At 52.2% G+C, this 19,093-nt stretch overlaps 4 protein-coding genes across 4 annotated transcripts; 2 read left to right on the top strand and 2 right to left on the bottom strand.

The window, feature by feature from the left end:
* Positions 1–1,454: 1,454 nt before the first annotated feature.
* LAJ45_02244 (uncharacterized protein) lies at positions 1,455–4,550 on the bottom strand (the record flags this gene model as incomplete). The annotated part of the gene is made up of 9 exons (XM_046111836.1): positions 1,455–1,804; positions 1,881–2,036; positions 2,176–2,771; positions 2,848–2,978; positions 3,037–3,405; positions 3,465–3,537; positions 3,609–3,731; positions 3,886–4,150; positions 4,226–4,550. 9 exons carry the CDS (start codon positions 4,548–4,550, stop codon positions 1,455–1,457), a joined length of 2,388 nt encoding a protein of 795 aa, XP_045974736.1.
* Positions 4,551–5,943: 1,393 nt separating this feature from the next.
* Positions 5,944–7,501, bottom strand: LAJ45_02243 (uncharacterized protein; the record flags this gene model as incomplete). Its single annotated transcript, XM_046111835.1, has 2 exons — positions 5,944–7,299; positions 7,358–7,501. 2 exons carry the CDS (start codon positions 7,499–7,501, stop codon positions 5,944–5,946), a joined length of 1,500 nt encoding a protein of 499 aa, XP_045974735.1.
* A 1,198-nt stretch (positions 7,502–8,699) lies between these two features.
* LAJ45_02242 (uncharacterized protein) lies at positions 8,700–11,769 on the top strand (the record flags this gene model as incomplete). The annotated part of the gene is made up of 4 exons (XM_046111834.1): positions 8,700–8,955; positions 9,021–9,805; positions 9,859–11,269; positions 11,360–11,769. 4 exons carry the CDS (start codon positions 8,700–8,702, stop codon positions 11,767–11,769), a joined length of 2,862 nt encoding a protein of 953 aa, XP_045974734.1.
* Positions 11,770–14,481: 2,712 nt separating this feature from the next.
* LAJ45_02241 (uncharacterized protein) lies at positions 14,482–17,841 on the top strand (the record flags this gene model as incomplete). Its single annotated transcript, XM_046111833.1, has 4 exons — positions 14,482–15,609; positions 15,662–16,793; positions 16,911–17,756; positions 17,816–17,841. 4 exons carry the CDS (start codon positions 14,482–14,484, stop codon positions 17,839–17,841), a joined length of 3,132 nt encoding a protein of 1,043 aa, XP_045974733.1.
* Between the last annotated feature and the right edge of the window lie 1,252 nt (positions 17,842–19,093).

Genomic DNA, 19,093 nt, shown 5'->3' with positions numbered 1-19,093 from the left:
CTCTTTTTCTTTCCTTTCAGGTGAAAAAAGAGGGGGAGAGGTGGTGGGGGGAGGCTACCGCAATATCAAGGTGGGGAACGTGCTTGGAAGGCAGCAACGAACCTCTCCTCTCTGTTTTGTTTTGGGGGTCGTCTTTTTTTTTTCTCTCCCCCTTCTCTCTGCTAGTTTCTATTGTTTTGATCCTCTAACTAAACAAGCAGAGTTTGTGTGTGGATGTTTGTTTCTCCTCACTGGTTGGCGTGGGAATAAGGCAGGGAAAATGGGGGGAGGGATTGAATTTTTGTTTTGGGTGTTCGAACTGTGAGGAAGGAGGGGCTCTTTTTGACGGAATTCCAAGAGGCATTATCTATGCCCCACAGGGATGGTTCAACCCCTCTGAAGCTCTCCATGGGGCTAGAGGGGGGCACAAAGCAACCAGCCAGCCAATGATAACCCCGCTCTTAGATGAGTCATCCGCGAAAACTGGAGAAGCTGAGAGAACTATTCAACGACCTCTTCTGTTCGTGAAGAGGAAGAAGAAAAGAGACAAAGCAGATGGTACCTAGACAGACCGCTCTACTGACCGCTGTCACCTATTTACAGATACCTCACTAAAGCAAAAGGTACAGATCACTTGCATACAGAGAGGGTTTAAGGATGTCGGTATCTCCTCACCTCTACATCCATGGAGAAGGAAAAGCCACTGTATCATGTGAACTATGGAAAGGACAGATCGTGAGGGCATGGACTTTCCTGCATCGTCAACGTACCTGGGCTGCTGTATGCAACGATACTTATTGCTTCGTGGCGACACACGTAGTTATCTGCTCGCTTCTCTCCCGTCTCGTCACCGAACTCCTTTCCAATCCAGCTACAGGTAAATAAATAACTGAGGCACACCTTCTACACGCCCAAACAATCCTTCCTACCCGTGATTTTTGCATTTTATGAGTATTATTTGGGGCTGCATTCAACATGACTCGTATTATTGCAGTCTATATATTTTATGCTTGTCCTGGCATACATACAGAGAGTCATTCAACGAGATATATGACCAGCAACTCCGGTGGAGCCACAGAGCTACCCACAGGCAACCTTATGAATCTCTGCATACATTGCAAATTAAAGATTAAAATTGTCGGCAATGAGTAAATAAATGTGGTTATCCGACAGTCTGTATGAACTACAATGTCTATGTAGGTATTGGTGAGGGGGCAGTATTCCAGAGGTACATGGACTGCTCAGAAAATCCAACAAAACAAAGGCACAGTATGCTGCAGGCAGGGGTCCCTGACTAAAGAGTCTACTATGCATGCATTATCTTTAACGTCCCACTTTTCCCGGTTGTTTACTTTTTGCTCCAAATAAGAACGCCGCCCAAAGACTTTCCCAGTGTGTATTTTTGTAACACCCATAAGCCCCCAGATCTAACCCACAGCTACGTTTCGTTTCAATATCAATGTCGTCATTCATCTTTAGTTTTCCCCCTGCCCCTCCCCCTCCTCCCCCTCAACTGTCATTCCCCCCTCCTCTTCCTCCCCCTCCTCTTCTTCGTCTTCCTCTTGACCGTCCAGATCAAACACAATGTATCTCATCCTGTCTTCCGCAATCACACACCCAACTCGCCTGCCCTTATTCCCATTAATGGTGAGCTGCACCGGTATGAACGAGGAATCGAACTGGCGTCTAGTGACAACGGCCATCTCTTCCCCTTGCAGCGCCTCTGCATACGAAAATACGCTTTCGGACAGATCTTCGTGATCGTAGTTCTCATCATAGGTTATGATATCATATGCGATCGACACCATCTCGGAATTACGACCAGCTAATATTAAAAAAAATTGTCGGTCAACAAATAGAACTAGCGGAACCTTGGAAAACAAACGGGGATATATGATTACTTTTATCAGCAAGAATCAAGATAATTGCGCTCGAATCAACGAAATGAAGATCCACCAACACGGACTCTGGGTCTGGGAAGAGGACTTTGGCGCAACCAATCTTTGAAACCGTACTCAGGGATCCGTCGACAGAGATCTGGCACCGGATAAGGATAACTAAAAAGGAAAATCGTTATTATCAACCATTATTATCAGTAGGTTTGCATGCAATTAATGAACTAAACAAAAAAAAAACATTATCAAACCTCAAGAAGGGCAATCATTATCAAATCTCAAGGAGGATGGCTGCACTCACGATTATTCGCCTTCTTCTCAACATCACACAACGCCACATAAGCCACCTGGACCCCCCCCTCCACCACCATCCTCACATCCATCTTGCCCACCTCCCTCTCCGCCACCGTCACCGGCTTCCCCACCCTCAACTGCTGCCTCATCGCCATCTGCGGCTTCGCAAATACCGACCTACACAGCTCCTCCAGGTACGCCGCCAGCTCCATAAACCCGGGTGGCACCGGCTCCCTGTCAGCGTTGCGCGCATACAGCTCAAACACGCTCTCGCCCTTCTTCTTCTGGTACTCGCTCAGGCGCAGGAAGCCCTCGCGCCGGAAGAAGGCCGCCAGCGACGACTGCTTGAGGTAGCATCTGATGTACTCGGACACGCGCAGTGTGTCGATCTGCGGGTCCTCGGCCGGCTTGTCGTCAATGTTGATGACGGTCGACAGCTCGTCGAGCGTGTGCCGCAGCCAGGAGCCGAAGGCCGCAAAGTGCTCGAGCTCCTTGTTGAGCTTCAGCAGGAACTCGTGCGCGAACACTGTAAGCCCTGAGACAACGTCCAGGCAGCGAGTAAAGTCGTCGGGATCAAGTCCCAGGGGACTCCCTCTTTCCTTCCTAGACGGCCCCCCCTCGTGGTTAGCTAGCTGGTCAAGGATTGAGCCTGGAGCCCGAAACAACAACAGTAACACACCATCTAGCCAATCCCCGCAGGCGGCAGAAGAGCACCGTCAACCGCTCACACGTCGGAAGCAGGTTCTCGTGGACCAGCCTCCGCAGCGTCTCATAGCCATTCATCGAGCTCTTTTCCCAGCGCTTCTGGCCCTGCTGGCAGATTAGCGGATTTTCCGATCATTTCCGGGGGGTGCACGTGCCGCCTTACCCTTTCTGTCAGGACGTCGACCAGCCATTCGCGCAGCACCTCACTGGGCACGCCGGTCACGAGGAGCTCGAAGAATTCGAGGGAGACCTCGCTCCCTTGCTTGCGCACGTCCTCGTCGATGATGCTGACGTAGCGCTGGGCGAGGTCGTTCATGGTTTTGAACTCGGTCTCGAGCGCGACGACGGCCTCCTGGATGTAGCGGAGGAGCGCTTGCACCCTGGTTGATGTTGATGCGAGCTGGAACAGGTACTGGCCGAATTGTTGGATGAAGAGGATGTCCATGGTTGCGAAGAGGATGTTGTTGGTCTGGGGTTCGTGTATTAACAGCGAGTGGGTGGACAGGTCTGAGGAAGCTGTGTGACGCAGGAGCTATATTGCTGATTGTCAGAATCCGGATTAGCATTGCAAAGGAGGGAATTGTGGTATACCTTTGAGTGGGGTTTGAGCTGGTGGGATAGGGATGAGAGCTCCATAGTTCCTATTAAGAACGAATCAAATACACTATTAGATAGTTAGCCCTCCAATATCAAGCTTCACAAGAAGAATCAAGCTCCACAAGAAGAGTAACCAACTTCAAGAGAATCTTCCCGCCCTCCTCCCCAATCAGCAGCACATCCAGATTATCCCCCTCCCCGCCCTTTGTAACCGAATTGATCAACGCATCCAGCGTAACCTTCGACGTAAACGTGCTATCTCTGTAACAACCCCCTCATCAGCTCTCCATTCTGCCCCAAACCCCCACCCAACCCCATCCCAATCCAACCTCAAACACCCCCCAACCTCAAACACCCCAAAAGCCAAAACCAAAACCAAAACCAAAACCAAAACCAAAGAAAGGAAAAGCCCTACGCTCCAGCCGACGACGGCAACACACTCAACCGCGGCAGCATCTGCCCCACATCCATATCAAACAGCGCCTGCGGCGTACAATCCGCCGACTTGACCTCCGCCGCCATCCCCGGCCGCGTGCGCAGCGAGTAATTGTCGACCCAGCCCACGCACGACACCGTGCCGAAGCTGGCCGCCTCGGACGTCAGCCGGTGGATCTGCTTGCCGTTGTTGACGTCGTAGATGCGCGTGGACCCGTCGCTGTAGCCTAGGGCGAGCATTTTGCCTACACCCCACCAATCCAACCCAATTAGCCACCACCACCTCACCTCCGACACACACAGGGGGGGGGGGGACAAACCGTCAGGCCGCCACCGCAACCGCTCGATGCGCGTCTCACCGCCGCCGGGGCCGACGTTGCGGTCGCGGCGGTGCGCAAAGCCCCAGACGCGCTGGCCGTTCATGCGGTAGAGGAGCACGTTCTCGTTTGTTGTGACGAGCGCGATGAGGTCGAGGGTGGGGCTCCATGCGGCGAGCCCGGGGCGCGCGGGGAAGGGGAGCGCCTTCTGGTAGAGGGCGAGGAAGCCCGTGGGCTGCTTGGCGGCGGCGGCGGCGGCGGCGGCGGTGGTGGTGGGGGTGGTGCCGGGCTCGGTGTGGGGTGAGGAGGCGGCGGAGGCGTCGCCCATGATGAAGAAGGGAGGGAGGGGAGCTTGCGGTGGGGGATTGGTGGGGGGAGACGCGTTGAGGGTTGAAGTACGGGATTGGGTGAGATTAGGCGTGGGCACTGACTGTCAGTGAGTGAGTGTTATCGGAATTGTGAATCGAATCGTAGAGGGGGGAAGAGTTAAAGAGGTTCGAGAGCTTCTACCCCACGGCAGTCCGAACACCTCGATAAGATACGATACGATACGAGAGAGCTCGTGCCTGATCGTCGGTGCGTAGTGGGGTGTCCGTTGCCACGGCAACGGAGTCTCGAGTGTGTGCGTGTGTGCGCGCGTCATGGAATATCACTCGGTGCTCAAGCTCTGTGTGTGGCCCGGAATGTGTCGGGGTGCAGAGTCTGTCTGGCCAACAGCATTGGACCTGGCATTAAAACAGGCACTGTCCTCAACACGGGGCCTATGTGCTGCGTTTCGGTCATGCGGACTTGTACTTGCTAGTGCACTCACCACCGGAGCTTGTCTGGCAGCGCTGTACTTATGCCTTGAGAGCCAGAGGTAAAAGTATATTACATTATACTCTCACATTTCTGCGGTCTATCTACTAGCCCTCTTCCCTACAGAGCCCTGCGATCTGAGCATCTGAGCATCTACCCACTCACTACCAGCTTCAATCCCCCCTCCCCCAAAACCCACAAATAAACTCTACAGCTAGTAAAAGAAACAAACAAAACAAACAAAACCCACCAGCCAACTGCGGTTACAGAATTCTCTGAGAGACTTTAAACCAGCTTTAAAGCTACATGTAGCTCTCCCTAGATCAGAGAGCCCCCTTAACCACCCGCACCATTTCCCGCGCCTTCATCCACCCCATGCATCCCACACTACATAACCCCAGACCAAGCTACATAACTCCACTGCCGAAAGCCAATGCTTAACCCACCACAAAACGTACATTCGCCATGCCACTCTACTTACACCATTGAATTCCACCCACACTATTCCATCCTCCCGCACCCACAACCTCGAACCCAACCCCAAAAACACGCAGCACATACTCACCAGAGTAGAGTAGAGTAGACCATCTGAAATCATTGAACCTGGAGCCAAACCCCCTACCGCAATTGATCCAGCCCGCATGTGTAATTACAAACTACAGCACCGCGGGACCGCTGTCGACTACACTACGTGACCCCCAGAACCAAAAAGCTAAAAGCCAAATATTTGATTCTACTATACACCGCACCCCCAACCCCTTTTTTTTTTCCTCCACAAGATAAAAAAATCCTCACAATAAATCTAAACCATAAGCATCACCAACAAAAGGAAGAGCTGCACAAAAGAAAGAAGTTTCACATTCCAGCAAATACTGACTATACTACAATTACACTCCTATATAACCCCACCCACCCACGACCTACTACTCATCATCATCATCACTATCATCCGCCAAGCTCTCCACCACCAAATTCGCACTCGGCCACAACATCCCATCCCTCACCTTCCCCTGCGCCTCCAGCACCTGCCGCGGCATAAGACTAACCAGCCTAAACCCCCACTCATGCGCATACCCCTCCGGCGGTGCCACAACCTTCTCGTCCAGCTCCACGCCCAGACAGTCCACAAACGCATACACCTCCTCCACGTCCGCGCCGGCCCCAAACCGCCTCACCAGCCTCTCGCCATCACCCATGCGGATCGACACCCTCGCCGTCTCGGGCCCAGCCTCCGGCTCCTCCGGGAGCAGCGACGCGCGCCACTTCCTCCACGCCTCTCTGTTGCGCTCCAGCGCCTCGGCTTCCTCGGCGGCTTTGCGCGCGGCCTCGGCTTCCCGCGCGGCGGCTTCGGCGGCTTCCTTACGGGCGCGGGCGCGCTCGCGGTCGGCGGCGAGGGAGGCTTCGTAGGCGCTGTTTTGCTGCTCGCGGATTGCGCGGTCGGCTTCGTGGACTGCGCGCTGGGCACGGAGGCGGTCGAGGGACTCGGCGTGGGTGTTGATGGCCGTTGTCATCTTTGTTATGAGCGCCGCCGACAGCGTAGGTCCTGCACAGCGAGTCACGACTGACATTCCCTGGGAGTTGGAGCCCGACGCTGGTGTCATTGCGATCAGCGCTGCGAAGGGGAATTTTGTGCATGCCAGCGCTGTCGAGACCTGGTAGGCTTCCGAGTCCTGGACACTGCCCGCCCACAGGATGATTCTGTGATCGTTGATGAAGCGGACGACCTCCGGGTTGGTGAGTGTGTCGCGGTTGAACGAGGTTGTGTCGTCGTGCTCGTCGGACTGGAGGACGACGAGGAGGAAGCGGAGCTCCTTCTTTGCGAGCTCGAGGGCCTGGGCGTATCCGCCCTCAAAGAATGGGAGACCGGTATCGGCGCCGTACTCCTCCTCAAAGAGGCGGATGAAGCGAGCGGCGGTGTCCCGCGGTGTTTGAGAGCGGCGGGCCCGGGCGGTGCGGGTGGCGGGTCGGAAGCGCGCCAGGAAGGGGAAGAGCGTGTAGAAGAGGGTGAGGAACGAGTTACCGACGCGCCAGAGCATCGAGAACGGGAATATTAAGAGTGCCAGGAGGAACGGCGGCCGCCGTGACACCGACGTCGGCTGCGGCACTATTCGGGGCGCGGGAGTGATGCCCGATCTGTTGCGGGTCAAGGCATTGGGGGGAGTGGCGAGAGTTCTGGAGGTTGTTCGTGCGGCGGCGGGAGGCGGGGCTGCTGCCTGAGCGGCGAGAGCTTCGGCGACGGGGTCGGCGGTCTCGCCGTCAAAGAACTTTGCGATTGCGATCTGGGAGCTGTCAGTGGGGGGGGGGGGCAGGGAGGGGCCTGGTAGGGTGGGCTTGTACCTGGACGTTCCATTGTGACCGCTGTAGAAGGGGAATGGCCTCTGGGGGAGCTTGGGCAGTGACTGCTGTGAACTGCTCCAGAGCTTCACGCTGGGAGGCGGACAGCTGCTGGGTGGGGTCGGTGGTGCCTGATGAGTCTGACATGGTGACGGGGGGCTGCTACTCTTCTAGTACTCTGCTGTTACTATTACTGGCGTGGGGGGAGGCTCTGTACGTAGATCAGTCTGTGGGCGTGAGTGTGGGTGTGTGACTCGTGTGATGCAGACAGGCCTGCTGGGAGATTGCCTGTGTGGTGGATGTCCGAGAGATGGAGATGTATTAGATAGAGCCGATAGCTAGATGATAGATGGGGATGGGTATGTAGATAGGTAACGAGGTGGCCGTGGTTGTGGGTGAGTGACTGAGCGTGAGTGTGAATGAATGTAGGGAACGTAGGGATGGATGGAATGGATGTGAGAGTGTTCGGCTGTCTCGGTGTTCGGCCTCGTGTCCTCTACATTGAGGTGTGTTGCTCTACTTTACATACTCGACAGGGCTGCAGCACGCGCATGCACAGCACAGGACAAGGGAGGGATTCAGGCATGCAGCACGTCGATAGAGATACAGACCAAGATAGAGTGCCTATAAGAGCGTCATTAAGCTCTGTCTCTGGTACATCTGGCTAGGTAGAGTTGAATGCCTGAATATCTGAATCTCGAGATATCCACTTGCCTACACAATAAACATCTACATCCACGTCTACCTACACTCTGTGCCCACGGAAAGTCACTCGATTACCCTGTCCCTAGCTGCCTGCCTGTCGCTGCCTGCCTCACCTCGACTCTACTCTCCACATCACTCCTCCTCTCCCTGTGCTCCCACCCCAGCCAACCAGCATGTCTCAGCCTCTCACGTCACATCGACACAACCACCGCAACCAACAATAGCCCCCCCCACCGCCGATCCCTCAACCAAACCAGCTTTTTTATGATGAACACTGAGATATCCACCAAGGAAGCAGGCACAACAGGCACAAGCAGGCACAGAGATGGCTTTAATTTTACTTCTCTAGCTGCTACTACACAAATAAATACCCAGTAGACCCACGCCCCCCCGGGCGCCTATTCATCATGCCTCTCCAATCCATCCCATACGTCCCAGCTGACCCGACCCTGAGCTGAGTGTACCTGACACAAATTAAACATCTACGCTCCCACGATAAACTCTAATATACATCTACATAAACAACCCCCCCCCCCCCAAATCCCCTTCTCCCTCCCTTCTCCCCCTCCAAAAATAAACAGTGTATCCGTCAAGAGTGCTCTTCGCAGCGGCCCTCACCACCGCTGCTGCAGCCCCCGCAATGCCCGCCCTCGCCCGCAAGATCCTGATCGTGGCCGCCATCGACGGCCTCATCCTCTCGCCCATCCAGAACTCGCGCAACAACAGCAACAACAACAACAACAACAACAACACCCCCAAACCCGTCAAGATCGACTGGAAGAGCAAACAGATCCTCCCCCACGCCGCCGCCGCCGCCAGCAAAGACAACAATAAACCAAAAGACGATGCAGCAGCGGCAGTAGCTCCCAACGGCCTAGAAGCCCACGGAATCGCAGGTAACCCCCCACTTCCACCCCCCCCCCCCCAATTCACTCAACCCCCCAATTCTAACCACCAACAGGCCTCCTCACCATCTCCCCCACCTCCTCGTTCCTAATCGCCATCACCTCACGCGAACAAGTCGCCACCATCCGCGGCCGCCACCCCATCTACGTCGTCACCGACGTCGCCCTGATCCCGCTCTCCTCGCAGCGCGACGCCGACGCCTACATTGCGCGCGCGCGCCCGCGCGTCGCAAGTGGCGACACCGATGGCGCCACCAGCTCCTCGGAGGAGGAGGAGCTGCAGGACGACATTGCGGCGTCGTCGCGGCGGTCGAGCACCGACACTGCTACTGGTGGTAGCACGGTCGGCGAGGATGTCATTGGGCGCAGGGGCCTGTACGGCCGCTTCGCGGAGAAGTGGTTCAGTAAGCGCGGGTGGGCGGAGGAGCGGAGGAAGTCGGAGGGGCTGTCGCCGGGGGAGAGGACGGCGGCGGCGGCGGTGCAGCCGCAGAAGGTGGATGTGGGGCATGCGGTGGAGGAGAGGGAGGGAGTGGATATTACGAAGCCAGAGAACCGGCCGGCGCCGAGTGGTGAGGAGGAGAGGGTGGTGGATGGCGCGGCAGATAGTAAGGGGGAGGTGGAGAAGAAGAAGGAGGAGCAGGTGGTAGAGGAGGCCGTGGAGGCGGTCAAGGAGGATGTGGCGCACAATTTGACGCCGAAGCTGCTGAATACGACGAGGCTGCTGTTGGGGGGGTCAAGGAGCTTCTATTTCAGCTATGACTGGGACATCACGAGGAGCTGGAGCACACAGCGTCACTCGAAGAGCGAGAGTCTGCCATTGTGGAAGCTTGTGGACCCATTGGTGAGTTTCCCCCCATTCATTCGGTCGATATAACCATCTCTAACCCTCCGCAGTTCTTCTGGAACCACCATCTCCAAAAGCCATTCATCGACGCAAACCAGAACGCCTTCGTCCTGCCGCTCATGCAAGGCTTCGTCGGGCAGCTCCCCTTCACAACCACAACCACCGCCGCGACGCCCCCGCCCTCCGACGGCGACCAAGCCCCAACCTTCGAGTCCATCGTCCCCACGCAGCAGAACCTCCTCCTCACACTCATCTCGCGCCGCTCCATCCGCCGCGCAGGCCTGCGCTACCTCCGCCGCGGCGTCGACGACAACGGCAACGTCGCAAACAGCGTCGAGACCGAACAACTCGTCAGCGACACCGAGTGGGCCCGCGTCTTCTCGTACCTCCAGATCCGCGGCTCAATCCCGCTATACTTCCAGCAGAGCCCGTACGCGCTCAAGCCGAAGCCCATCCTGCTGCGCACAGAGGCGGCCAATGCGGCCGCATTCGCCGAGCACTTCAGGGCCGCTACTGACCGCTACGGCAGTGTTCATGCTGTTAGCCTTGTTGAGAAACATGGCAATGAGGCTATCATCGGCGAGAAGTACCAGGCTGCGATGCAGGGCCTCCCGGAGAACGTGAAGCGCAGTGTTGGCTTCAGCTGGTTCGACTTCCACCACGAGTGTCGTGGGATGCGCTTCGAGAACGTCAAGCACCTCTTTGACGAGCTCGGCCCGGTGCTCGACGGCTTCGGCTACCACGACGAGTCCTCGTCGCCGTCCGCCGGCGGAGGAGGAGGAGGCCATGTTACGCGCCGCCAGCAGGGCGTGCTGCGCACAAACTGCATGGACTGCCTCGACCGCACCAACGTCGTCCAGAGCGCCGCCGCCCGCGCCGCGCTCGAAAAGAACCTCGCGGACCTCGGCGTCCGCGTATCCGACGGCTCGGACGAGGCGTGGTTCAACCGTCTGTGGGCCGACAACGGCGACGCCATCTCGAAGCAGTACGCGTCGACGGCCGCGCTCAAGGGCGACTTCACACGCACCCGGAAGCGCAACTACCGCGGCGCCTTGACGGACTTTGGACTGACGCTGACGCGGTACTTTACGAACATTGTCAGCGACTTCTTCACGCAGGCCGCGATCGACTTTCTGCTGGGCAGCGTGACGGCGCGGGTGTTTGACGAGTTTGAGGAGGAGCTGATGAGTGGTGATCCGGCGGTGTCGATGGAGCGGCTGAGGCAGAATGCGGTCGAGGTGTCGAGTAGGATTGTGGTGGAGGATGAGGGGGAGGTGCTGCGCGGGGGGTGGACGATGCTGGCGCCGGCGGAGGCGGGGACGCTGAGGACTTTCCCGTTTAGGGAGGTTGTGGTCTTGGTGACGGATAAGGCGCTCTATCGGTGCGGGTTTGACTTTGCGCTGGAGAAGGTTAGCGAGTTTGAGAGGGTGGAGCTGGCGGATGTTGTGGGGGTCCAGTGGGGTATGCTACTTCCTCTTCAAGTCACGGATGTTGTGGGGAATGGTTTTTTTTTTTTTTTTGCTAACAGTGATATTATTATTATTATTATAGGAACATACATCATCTCAACCCTCGCCCACCCATCCACAGACGAGAAACGCAATGTCGGCTTCATCGTACGCTACCAGCCCTCGTCGGCGGGCGGCAGCGTCGTACGGGTCAACACCCGCTCCATGAAGAGCATGTTCTCCAAGGGCACCTCGCACCCAAAGTTCATGGCCTTCAAGGTGCTCCCTGGCGCGGCCAACAGCAACAGCGAGATCGAGCTCGTCGAGGGCGTGTGCAGAGAGATTGAGGCTGCGCAGAACGAGAGGGTGAAGAAGGAGGGTGTGGAGCAGGGGAAGGAGGAGGAGGGGCAGTTTGTGGTGAGGAAGGATGTGATTGGACTGGCGGAGGCGAAGAGGAGTACGGGGTTGCTGGAGCAGTGGGGGTATTCGTTGAGGAAGTCGGTGTGGGCGTAGATGGGGGGTGGGTGGTTTTGGTTAGATTGGTGGTTTGGGGAGTGGGGTTTTTTTTTTTTGCTTGTGTGCTTTTGTTTTTTTATGGTTTAGATGAAGTAAGTACTTGAGTTACGAAGTTATGATATACTCTAGGGTGGTGGTTAATGGGATATCAGCTAGACGTGCGGCGGTTGTTGTGTTGATAGCTATATAGTTGGTTGAAATGATATATTGCTGAGCTAGAAGTTAGTTTGATAGTGCCTTGAGTGAAGGATTGGGGAAATGATTGGAGTGGTAAAACCGCTAGGAAAACTTGTTTATAGACTTTGCGCGCAGGAACAGACCGTCAAAGACTCTACGCTTATTCCTTGGCGTGCGAGTGATGTCCTGTGATGTAGGTATCTAGTCGTTTACCAATACAAACCAAAAGGTCTGCAATATCCCACCTTTGACAGAGGTGCGTGTCCCGAACAAGCCGGCGCTTCAGCTGCACGTTATGCGGGTATCGGGTGATATCATTGTGGGTGGTTCCTTGTACATAAGGCGTTTTGAAGGGTGACGAGGGTAGATCGATCACCAGTCGGGCGTTATTGTAGTTACAGAGGGAAGGCTAGCTAGATAGATAGAGCTCGTACCCAGGGTAGTAGCGCTAAGACCTTGTATTCTAAGGTAGGGATGTTGAGGTGCAGGGACAATGGCTGTACATTTGCGCCTGCGTGTGCCAATCATTTGGGGGGGGGGGTGTTGCCTGCTTTGTGTTTTGCTGTAAATCACGCCTGAGGAAAACATCGTCTCTTGTGGCCGTAGTATCGTGTTCGTTTACCGTTCCTAGTCCTTGCCTAAAGAAAAAAACGATGGCATTCGAGATTGTGACGTGGTCCCGTCTGTGAATATATTTTTTTAGACATAATAGTTAATACACTAAAAACAACTCCTAGAAAAACCATGCATAGAGGAAGCCTTTCGGCATCAGTAATTATGAAATATTTTTTGGTGGCAGGATGTACTTCTCTACCGATGGCCGTCTAGGAGTCAATCGCAGCCAGAAATCAAACGAGCTGCGTTGTAGTTTGATGTTAGGGCCAGGAGTTCGAGGCCAGGTAGGGCCATCATACTAGATTAAGGCCGAGGAATCTTGAGGTCACTTTCTGGCTGTGTTTAGAGATGGTTCGTACAAGTAGCTAGGAAATAAGAAATAATGAATGGCTAAAGATACATGTATGCTTTTTGACATTAGGATCCTGGACGATGCTACCGTGATGGATGGACCCGTTACATTATAGAAGGGACTAATGAAGTATCGATAAACCATATTACATGTAGTATATAGCTACGTCAGTGTTAGACTCATTCTACCCTATCAAAAGCAAGAAACTCTCATCTAAAAAAAGACCTCTAACCTCCATTAGCTGATGTTGATAGGTTTCTTCTACTAACCAATCCTTCCAAATTTAAACTGGTCAACCCGTGGAGCCTCCTCACTGGATGAGCTTTAAAAGTGGGGTAAAACACAATTCATCACACACAGCGGCGTTTAATCCATAAGTCATGTCAACGGACATAAGAGTGTGATTCTCACACCATGACCAGCCGAGATGTAAATGACGAGTGATAACTTGTGACCTAAAACAGGGTTGGTAGGATTGGAGCTGCAGGGAGCTTTTATGCCCTTCCGGTTACGTTTCTGCTAATAAGCTTTCGGTCATTAGCCTAACTTGGCCCTTAATTATATGTAATAATACAAACACACTGCCGCGTACTCATAACAGAAGATAGGGCAATTCATGCAGTTGCGAGTGACAAACTGTGACCATAAGATCTGCAGGAAAAGTGATAACCCGAGGAATAACTTGCATTCAAGCTTAAATTACTATTAGGGGAAATTAAATTTCGCCCTTCATTCGTGTGATTAAATTTTCTTACAAGGATGATTTTCCGTCGTGACTGCCGCGTAGAATTATGCACATTACATATTGGCAATAGTGGTTGGCCTAAATCAGGGTAAGTATTGTAGAGATGCCCCCCTCTCAGTCATAAACCATCATCACCCACTCCCTTTTTTTTTTTTCTCTTCCTATGACCAGTTTGCCCGATAGAATCTTTCATCAGGCACGTTAAAATTACACTGTGTCCATCCCCCTCGACCATTTGCTGTGGGTTGGTCAATCATTCGGACAATACGCGAAACGCACACGCACACCCTTTGTTCAGCAAAATCGCCACGCTACTGCCGCCTCTTCTCCCCCGACTTGCTCATCACCACCACAATCACCACCACAATCACCACCACAATCACCACAACCACAACCACCACCACTTCTCTCAACCCCTCAACTTCGAAAATAACTAGCCCGCCTGCTTCATCCACCGCGCGACAAATCTCATCAACATCTAGCATCGTAACACGTTTTCGACCCTGATCTACTAACTATTTAGCTTACAACCCTGACCACCAGCGCCCGAGACCCGGTCGTGATTCACACCCAACCTTGCAGCACACGTAACAACGCCCCGGCGTTTGTTACAAAGGCGTCCCTTAACGAAGGAAAAGCTGCGTAGCAGCTCTCACAACAAAACAGTGGGTCACCATTCATGAGCCTGTCAGTTCCAAGTATTTCCGCTTCTCTGTTAGCCCCCTCCACACCATTCTCAGATCTTCTTGATCTTTCAGACAATCCGGAAACTCCGGAAACAACATATTCTTTTCAAGAGCCCAGACAGCATCGAACAACCATGCAGACAGATGAACATTACCTCGCCGAGCCCGTGCCGGACAGGGCGCCTCACTTCAACACAGATGACGAGATGGTAGATTCGGAAACTGATCGGAAAGATACCGATTTCGATATCGACCTTGACTCGTATTCTAGTCCCGAGGGAATCGAGGTCGATGATGTGAATAATGCCATGGAAGACGACTATGTCGACAATGCAGAACCTCCAAGTATATCATTTGATAATGATGATCTTATGATTGACGAAGAGGAAGACATCACATATCCAGTTCCACAACCAGCCCTCCTTAGCAGTCATGGCAGTAGTGATCTACCGGAAGCATCTCAGGACACCCTTAGACTCCCCAGTGTTCAGAACAGCGCAGATGTTCCGCTTTTTTCTTTCAGTCATCAGGAGTCCTCTTTGCCCCACGAGACACAATTTGCTACCCAGGAGCTTCCTTCAGTTCCGGATCACTCGCTCTACGAAGACGTGCCAACAGATAATGTAGACATTCCAGAACAAGTAACAAATACTGAGACTCAGTCCTCAAAGCCTGATGCAGAGGCGTCAACAGAACTTAATAAGGATGAAGAGACACCACGCGCTCAGTCTCCCGCTAAAGCCGCAGAAGAGGCGCACAGAGAGCCAGATTATCAGTCGGGAGATGTACAAGGGCACGATTCGACTGAATTAGATAATGATTTCCATCATCATGGTAACTGGAGTGAAAATACATCCACTACCCTAGCTCATGAGCCGAACTTATTAGAGGATCAACGAGAGTTCGAGGATGAACAAGATGCTATTGTCGGCAGTCATGCTGAAGATGTTGCGGCCGAAGTTAATGACACCATCGAGGATCCTGCCACTATTACAGGGTTCGCTCAATATAGCCTTCATCCCATAATTGTACAGTTTGGTGAAAATCGCCTGAGTCTGTTCCCCCCGCCTCCTCCAATTGCCGAGGATGGGTCCATTGGTAGTCCGATAAATGATCTTGAATTCTTGATTCAGGACCACGATGTTTGCGAGAAGGGGGTCGATCGGTTATTTCAAGAGCTTCGGAATGTTCTGGAAGGTGTAGTTGGAAAAGATGTAGAGTTTGTCATGGAGATTGAGGGTTATGGAGTTATAATTGGCGAAGTAAGTACACACTCTTCTTTGTACAAGCACCTAGGCTAATCCTTTTTTACAGGATAACAAATCTTGCAGTGCCTTTTCGCTCCAAGACATCCTCAGTTTCCACGTGCAACTCCACCAACAGGATGGCCTCGAAACCCCTGAACCTCTACAGATAAATCTGACTACTCGTCCAACTCTTGTAAACCGTATCGCGTCCCTTACAGCAGCCGTGAATCAGGGCATTGGGTTTTCTCAGGCTGTCGGTGTCATCGAGTCCACTATTGAGGACATTGAGGATAGCTACATGAAAACCGGAGACGACCATAATGAGAATGTCGCAGAAGAAAACGCTCAGCCCGAACAGGAAGAGAACCAAGAGGTAGAGTACCATAATAGTGACGATGACCGACTTCTTGAGGAAGACGAAGAGAGTTTGGCGCCCGAGCCGAAGGCTCCACAAGAGGTTTACTCAAATTTAGTCGCGCCGGTTGTTCAAAAAGATACTGAGGAAGAGCTTATGAAGGTAAATGAATCAAAGGCCGATCCCTCCACAGATATGAAGAAAGTGGAAGAAGAAATTGATGATGATGATTTTGACCTCGAATACGGCAATGAAGAGAAAGAGGAGGCTGAAAACGAGCAGCCTGAAAGAGAGCAGCCTGAAAAAGCGCAGCCTGAAAAGGAACAGGCCGAAAAAGAGCAGGCTGAAAAAGACCACAATGGGGCAGATGAAATGGGTCCAAAAGTTGATACTAGATCCCCATCCGGGTCTTCTTTAACTTCCGAGCCTCCAAAGCCTGTCGGTATGCCGACTGATAAGGATTTCAAAGATACCCCAGTCTTGGTACAAATCGAAAGTGGGACTGAGGTGATTATAGAGGAAATTTCTAGCGAGCCTTCACAAGAGGCTCAACAACCCGAGGAGATCCAAGATGCTCCTTCTGATCAGAATAGTCCCGAGAAAGATGACGAGGAGTTGATCGAATACGAGGAAGACAATGAAACTGATGAAAAGGCTACAGTTGATCTTGAGCATCAAGCTGCTGAGTCCAAAGAACTGTCCCATCACACTTCCTCGGGCCAAGGATCCCCTCAAACATCATCTCATTATTCTCCTCCAGGGCAAACAACCTCCCATGGCTCTCCTCACTATTCTTCAGCAGAACATAAATCCCCTCTCGAACCTGGCTCTCCGCACGTTCATGGTATGTACAATTCCTTTTATTCTTTGACACCTTTCATTTCCATCGGCGGGCGTTTTCAACAATGCAGCCCCGGCCTCAATCAGTTTGGTCGCCTTACTTACGATAATCCAACTACAGAAGACTCGAAAGTAGAATCCCCTGCTCATTCAGTTAGCAATGAATCGGAGCATCAGACAGATCACGTCAAAAATTTATCTGAAGTCAAGGAAGACAATTCTCAAGAGATTCAGGACATCCCAAACGCTACTAAGGTTCCATCTTCAATTCCTGTATTCCAGGGAGATGATGGCGCCGAAGTTCAGTACGAGTATGCTGAGGATCAACACCAAACTGAATACGACGGATACGAGTATGATAATCAAGAATTGTTCGAATTGGAAGAGGGAGAATTTGACGAAGAAAACGGTGGAATTGGAAATGAAAATGATGCAGAGTACCAAGAAGGTTTTGAGTATGCTGCCAATTACCCCACAGATGAACAGAACGGCTATCTAGGCGAAGAAGGAAACGAAATTCCGGATAACGCTGAGCCACACGAAACGTACGTGGGCGATGGTACATACGATAGCTATGAGGGTGAAGCAGAATACTCAGCCCAGGATGCGGACGGATATTCCATCGAATACCCTGAAGAAAGCTACGGTGAAGATTTGGCTGCTTATGAGCAAGCCGAGTTTGGAAACGTCAACGACATCGAGACGGCTGCAGATAATGAATTTGGTGTCCCCGTAAAGGAGGGCTCGCAATCGCCAAATTATGTCGTTAAACTTTTGGACAAGACCTCAACAACTATCAAAGAGGTCGAAGAGGAACAACTAATCGATTATGAGGATGAAACAGAGCTTGTGCAAGAAAAATTCGAAGACAAATCTTCTCAGCACGTGAAATCACCTGGTGACCAAAAGAGAATGCGCGAGGACGAATCAGCATCCCCTGGTTACGGGAGTGATGATGAAAATCAAGGTTTGTGGCACTTTATGCAATAAGTTAGATTCTATATCAGGTGCTAACAATTTTCGCAGCAGCTAAACGCGTTCGCGCTTTGTAAGAGACACTTTCCGTTCTTATCCGGCTCGTATACTATTCCGCCTTCACCATTTTTCGCTATTTTCGTGTACGTCATTGTGTTTCCCCCTGTTTTCTCTATATACGCCCCGCATTCCGTCTAGCCGGCAACACAACTAGGACGGGAATAATGCTCGTAAACCCACCATAAAATCTGACTCGGCGGGTTTCTTGGGGGCATCATTGGGGTGTCTAAAAGTTCTGGGGGTGTTGTGGGATGTTCCTGTATTTTGGGAATAGGGCGTTCTTTTTGTTTGTTGTTTTTCTGTGAGGAGTGTTTGTCGCCTGCTATAGTTGGTCTTTTGGGATTATTTATCTCATGGCTCAACGCCAGGATTGTGGTGATATAGTTGCACGTTGTGCAAGTATTTCACTGTAAATCTTGGGGTTGAGGCGTGCTATACCTATCCTAGGAGAAGACTGATCTGATCTATGGGCTGGTTGGATTCATGTCTCAAGAGTTTGTGGTACGCAAATATTTCGAAGGTAATCTGTTGGGAAGTTAAAAAAAAAAAAAAAAAAAAGGTATGTCACTGGGATCTAAGGGCTTTTGTCGAGAAACGCTGGATCGAATATAGAGTAAGTCTTCACAAAGTACTTAATCCCCACTCCTCCCCTCCCCCTTCCTATATCTCTAATCTTACACCCTTTTTCTTTGTCATTTTCGTGTCCCCCCACCCCCTCCTCGATAGGAATGAGGATTTCTTGCAGTCTACAGGAAGGAAAAATTTGCCTTTTTGGCTTCGTGCACGCTACTAATCCCCTTCAACGTCACTCATTATAAACACTTTCTTTCTCTTCGTTTTTTTGCTTCTGTCGCTTTTATCTAGTTAAAAGATTTACTTTACGTATTTGGCTAGCGCTGGAGGGAGATATCTTACTTCCGTTCGCCGAGTTTGAGTGGGTCATCCTGATCTTCATTTGCTCGGGACGATACACACAGGATGTGTGGGGAGCTCGCATTTGGCAAGCCAAATATCCGGTACCTTAATGTTTGTTCATGTCTTGATTGCTTTCCTTGTTTTTCTTTGTGTTGAAATAGGAGGTCTTCTGTGTTTCACGATCTGTTTCGGTCTTGGTTTTCAAGTGGTTAGAGGGTGGCCGAAGGTGTAGCAGGTTTGAATTCTTTAGTTTTTATCTGGTAGGCAGTCGGTAGATATAAATTAAGTCTCTTTATCATTAGGGCTAGTTCCATCCAAGATATAGATTTAAGATCAGAGCCATGGCGTCGTAGT

This window comes from Morchella importuna, assembly GCF_003444635.1.
Source record: "Morchella importuna strain M04M26 chromosome Unknown Morimp01GS004, whole genome shotgun sequence".
NCBI classification, from domain to species: Eukaryota; Fungi; Ascomycota; class Pezizomycetes; order Pezizales; family Morchellaceae; genus Morchella; species Morchella importuna.
This window is presented reverse-complemented; position numbering and strand designations above follow the sequence as displayed.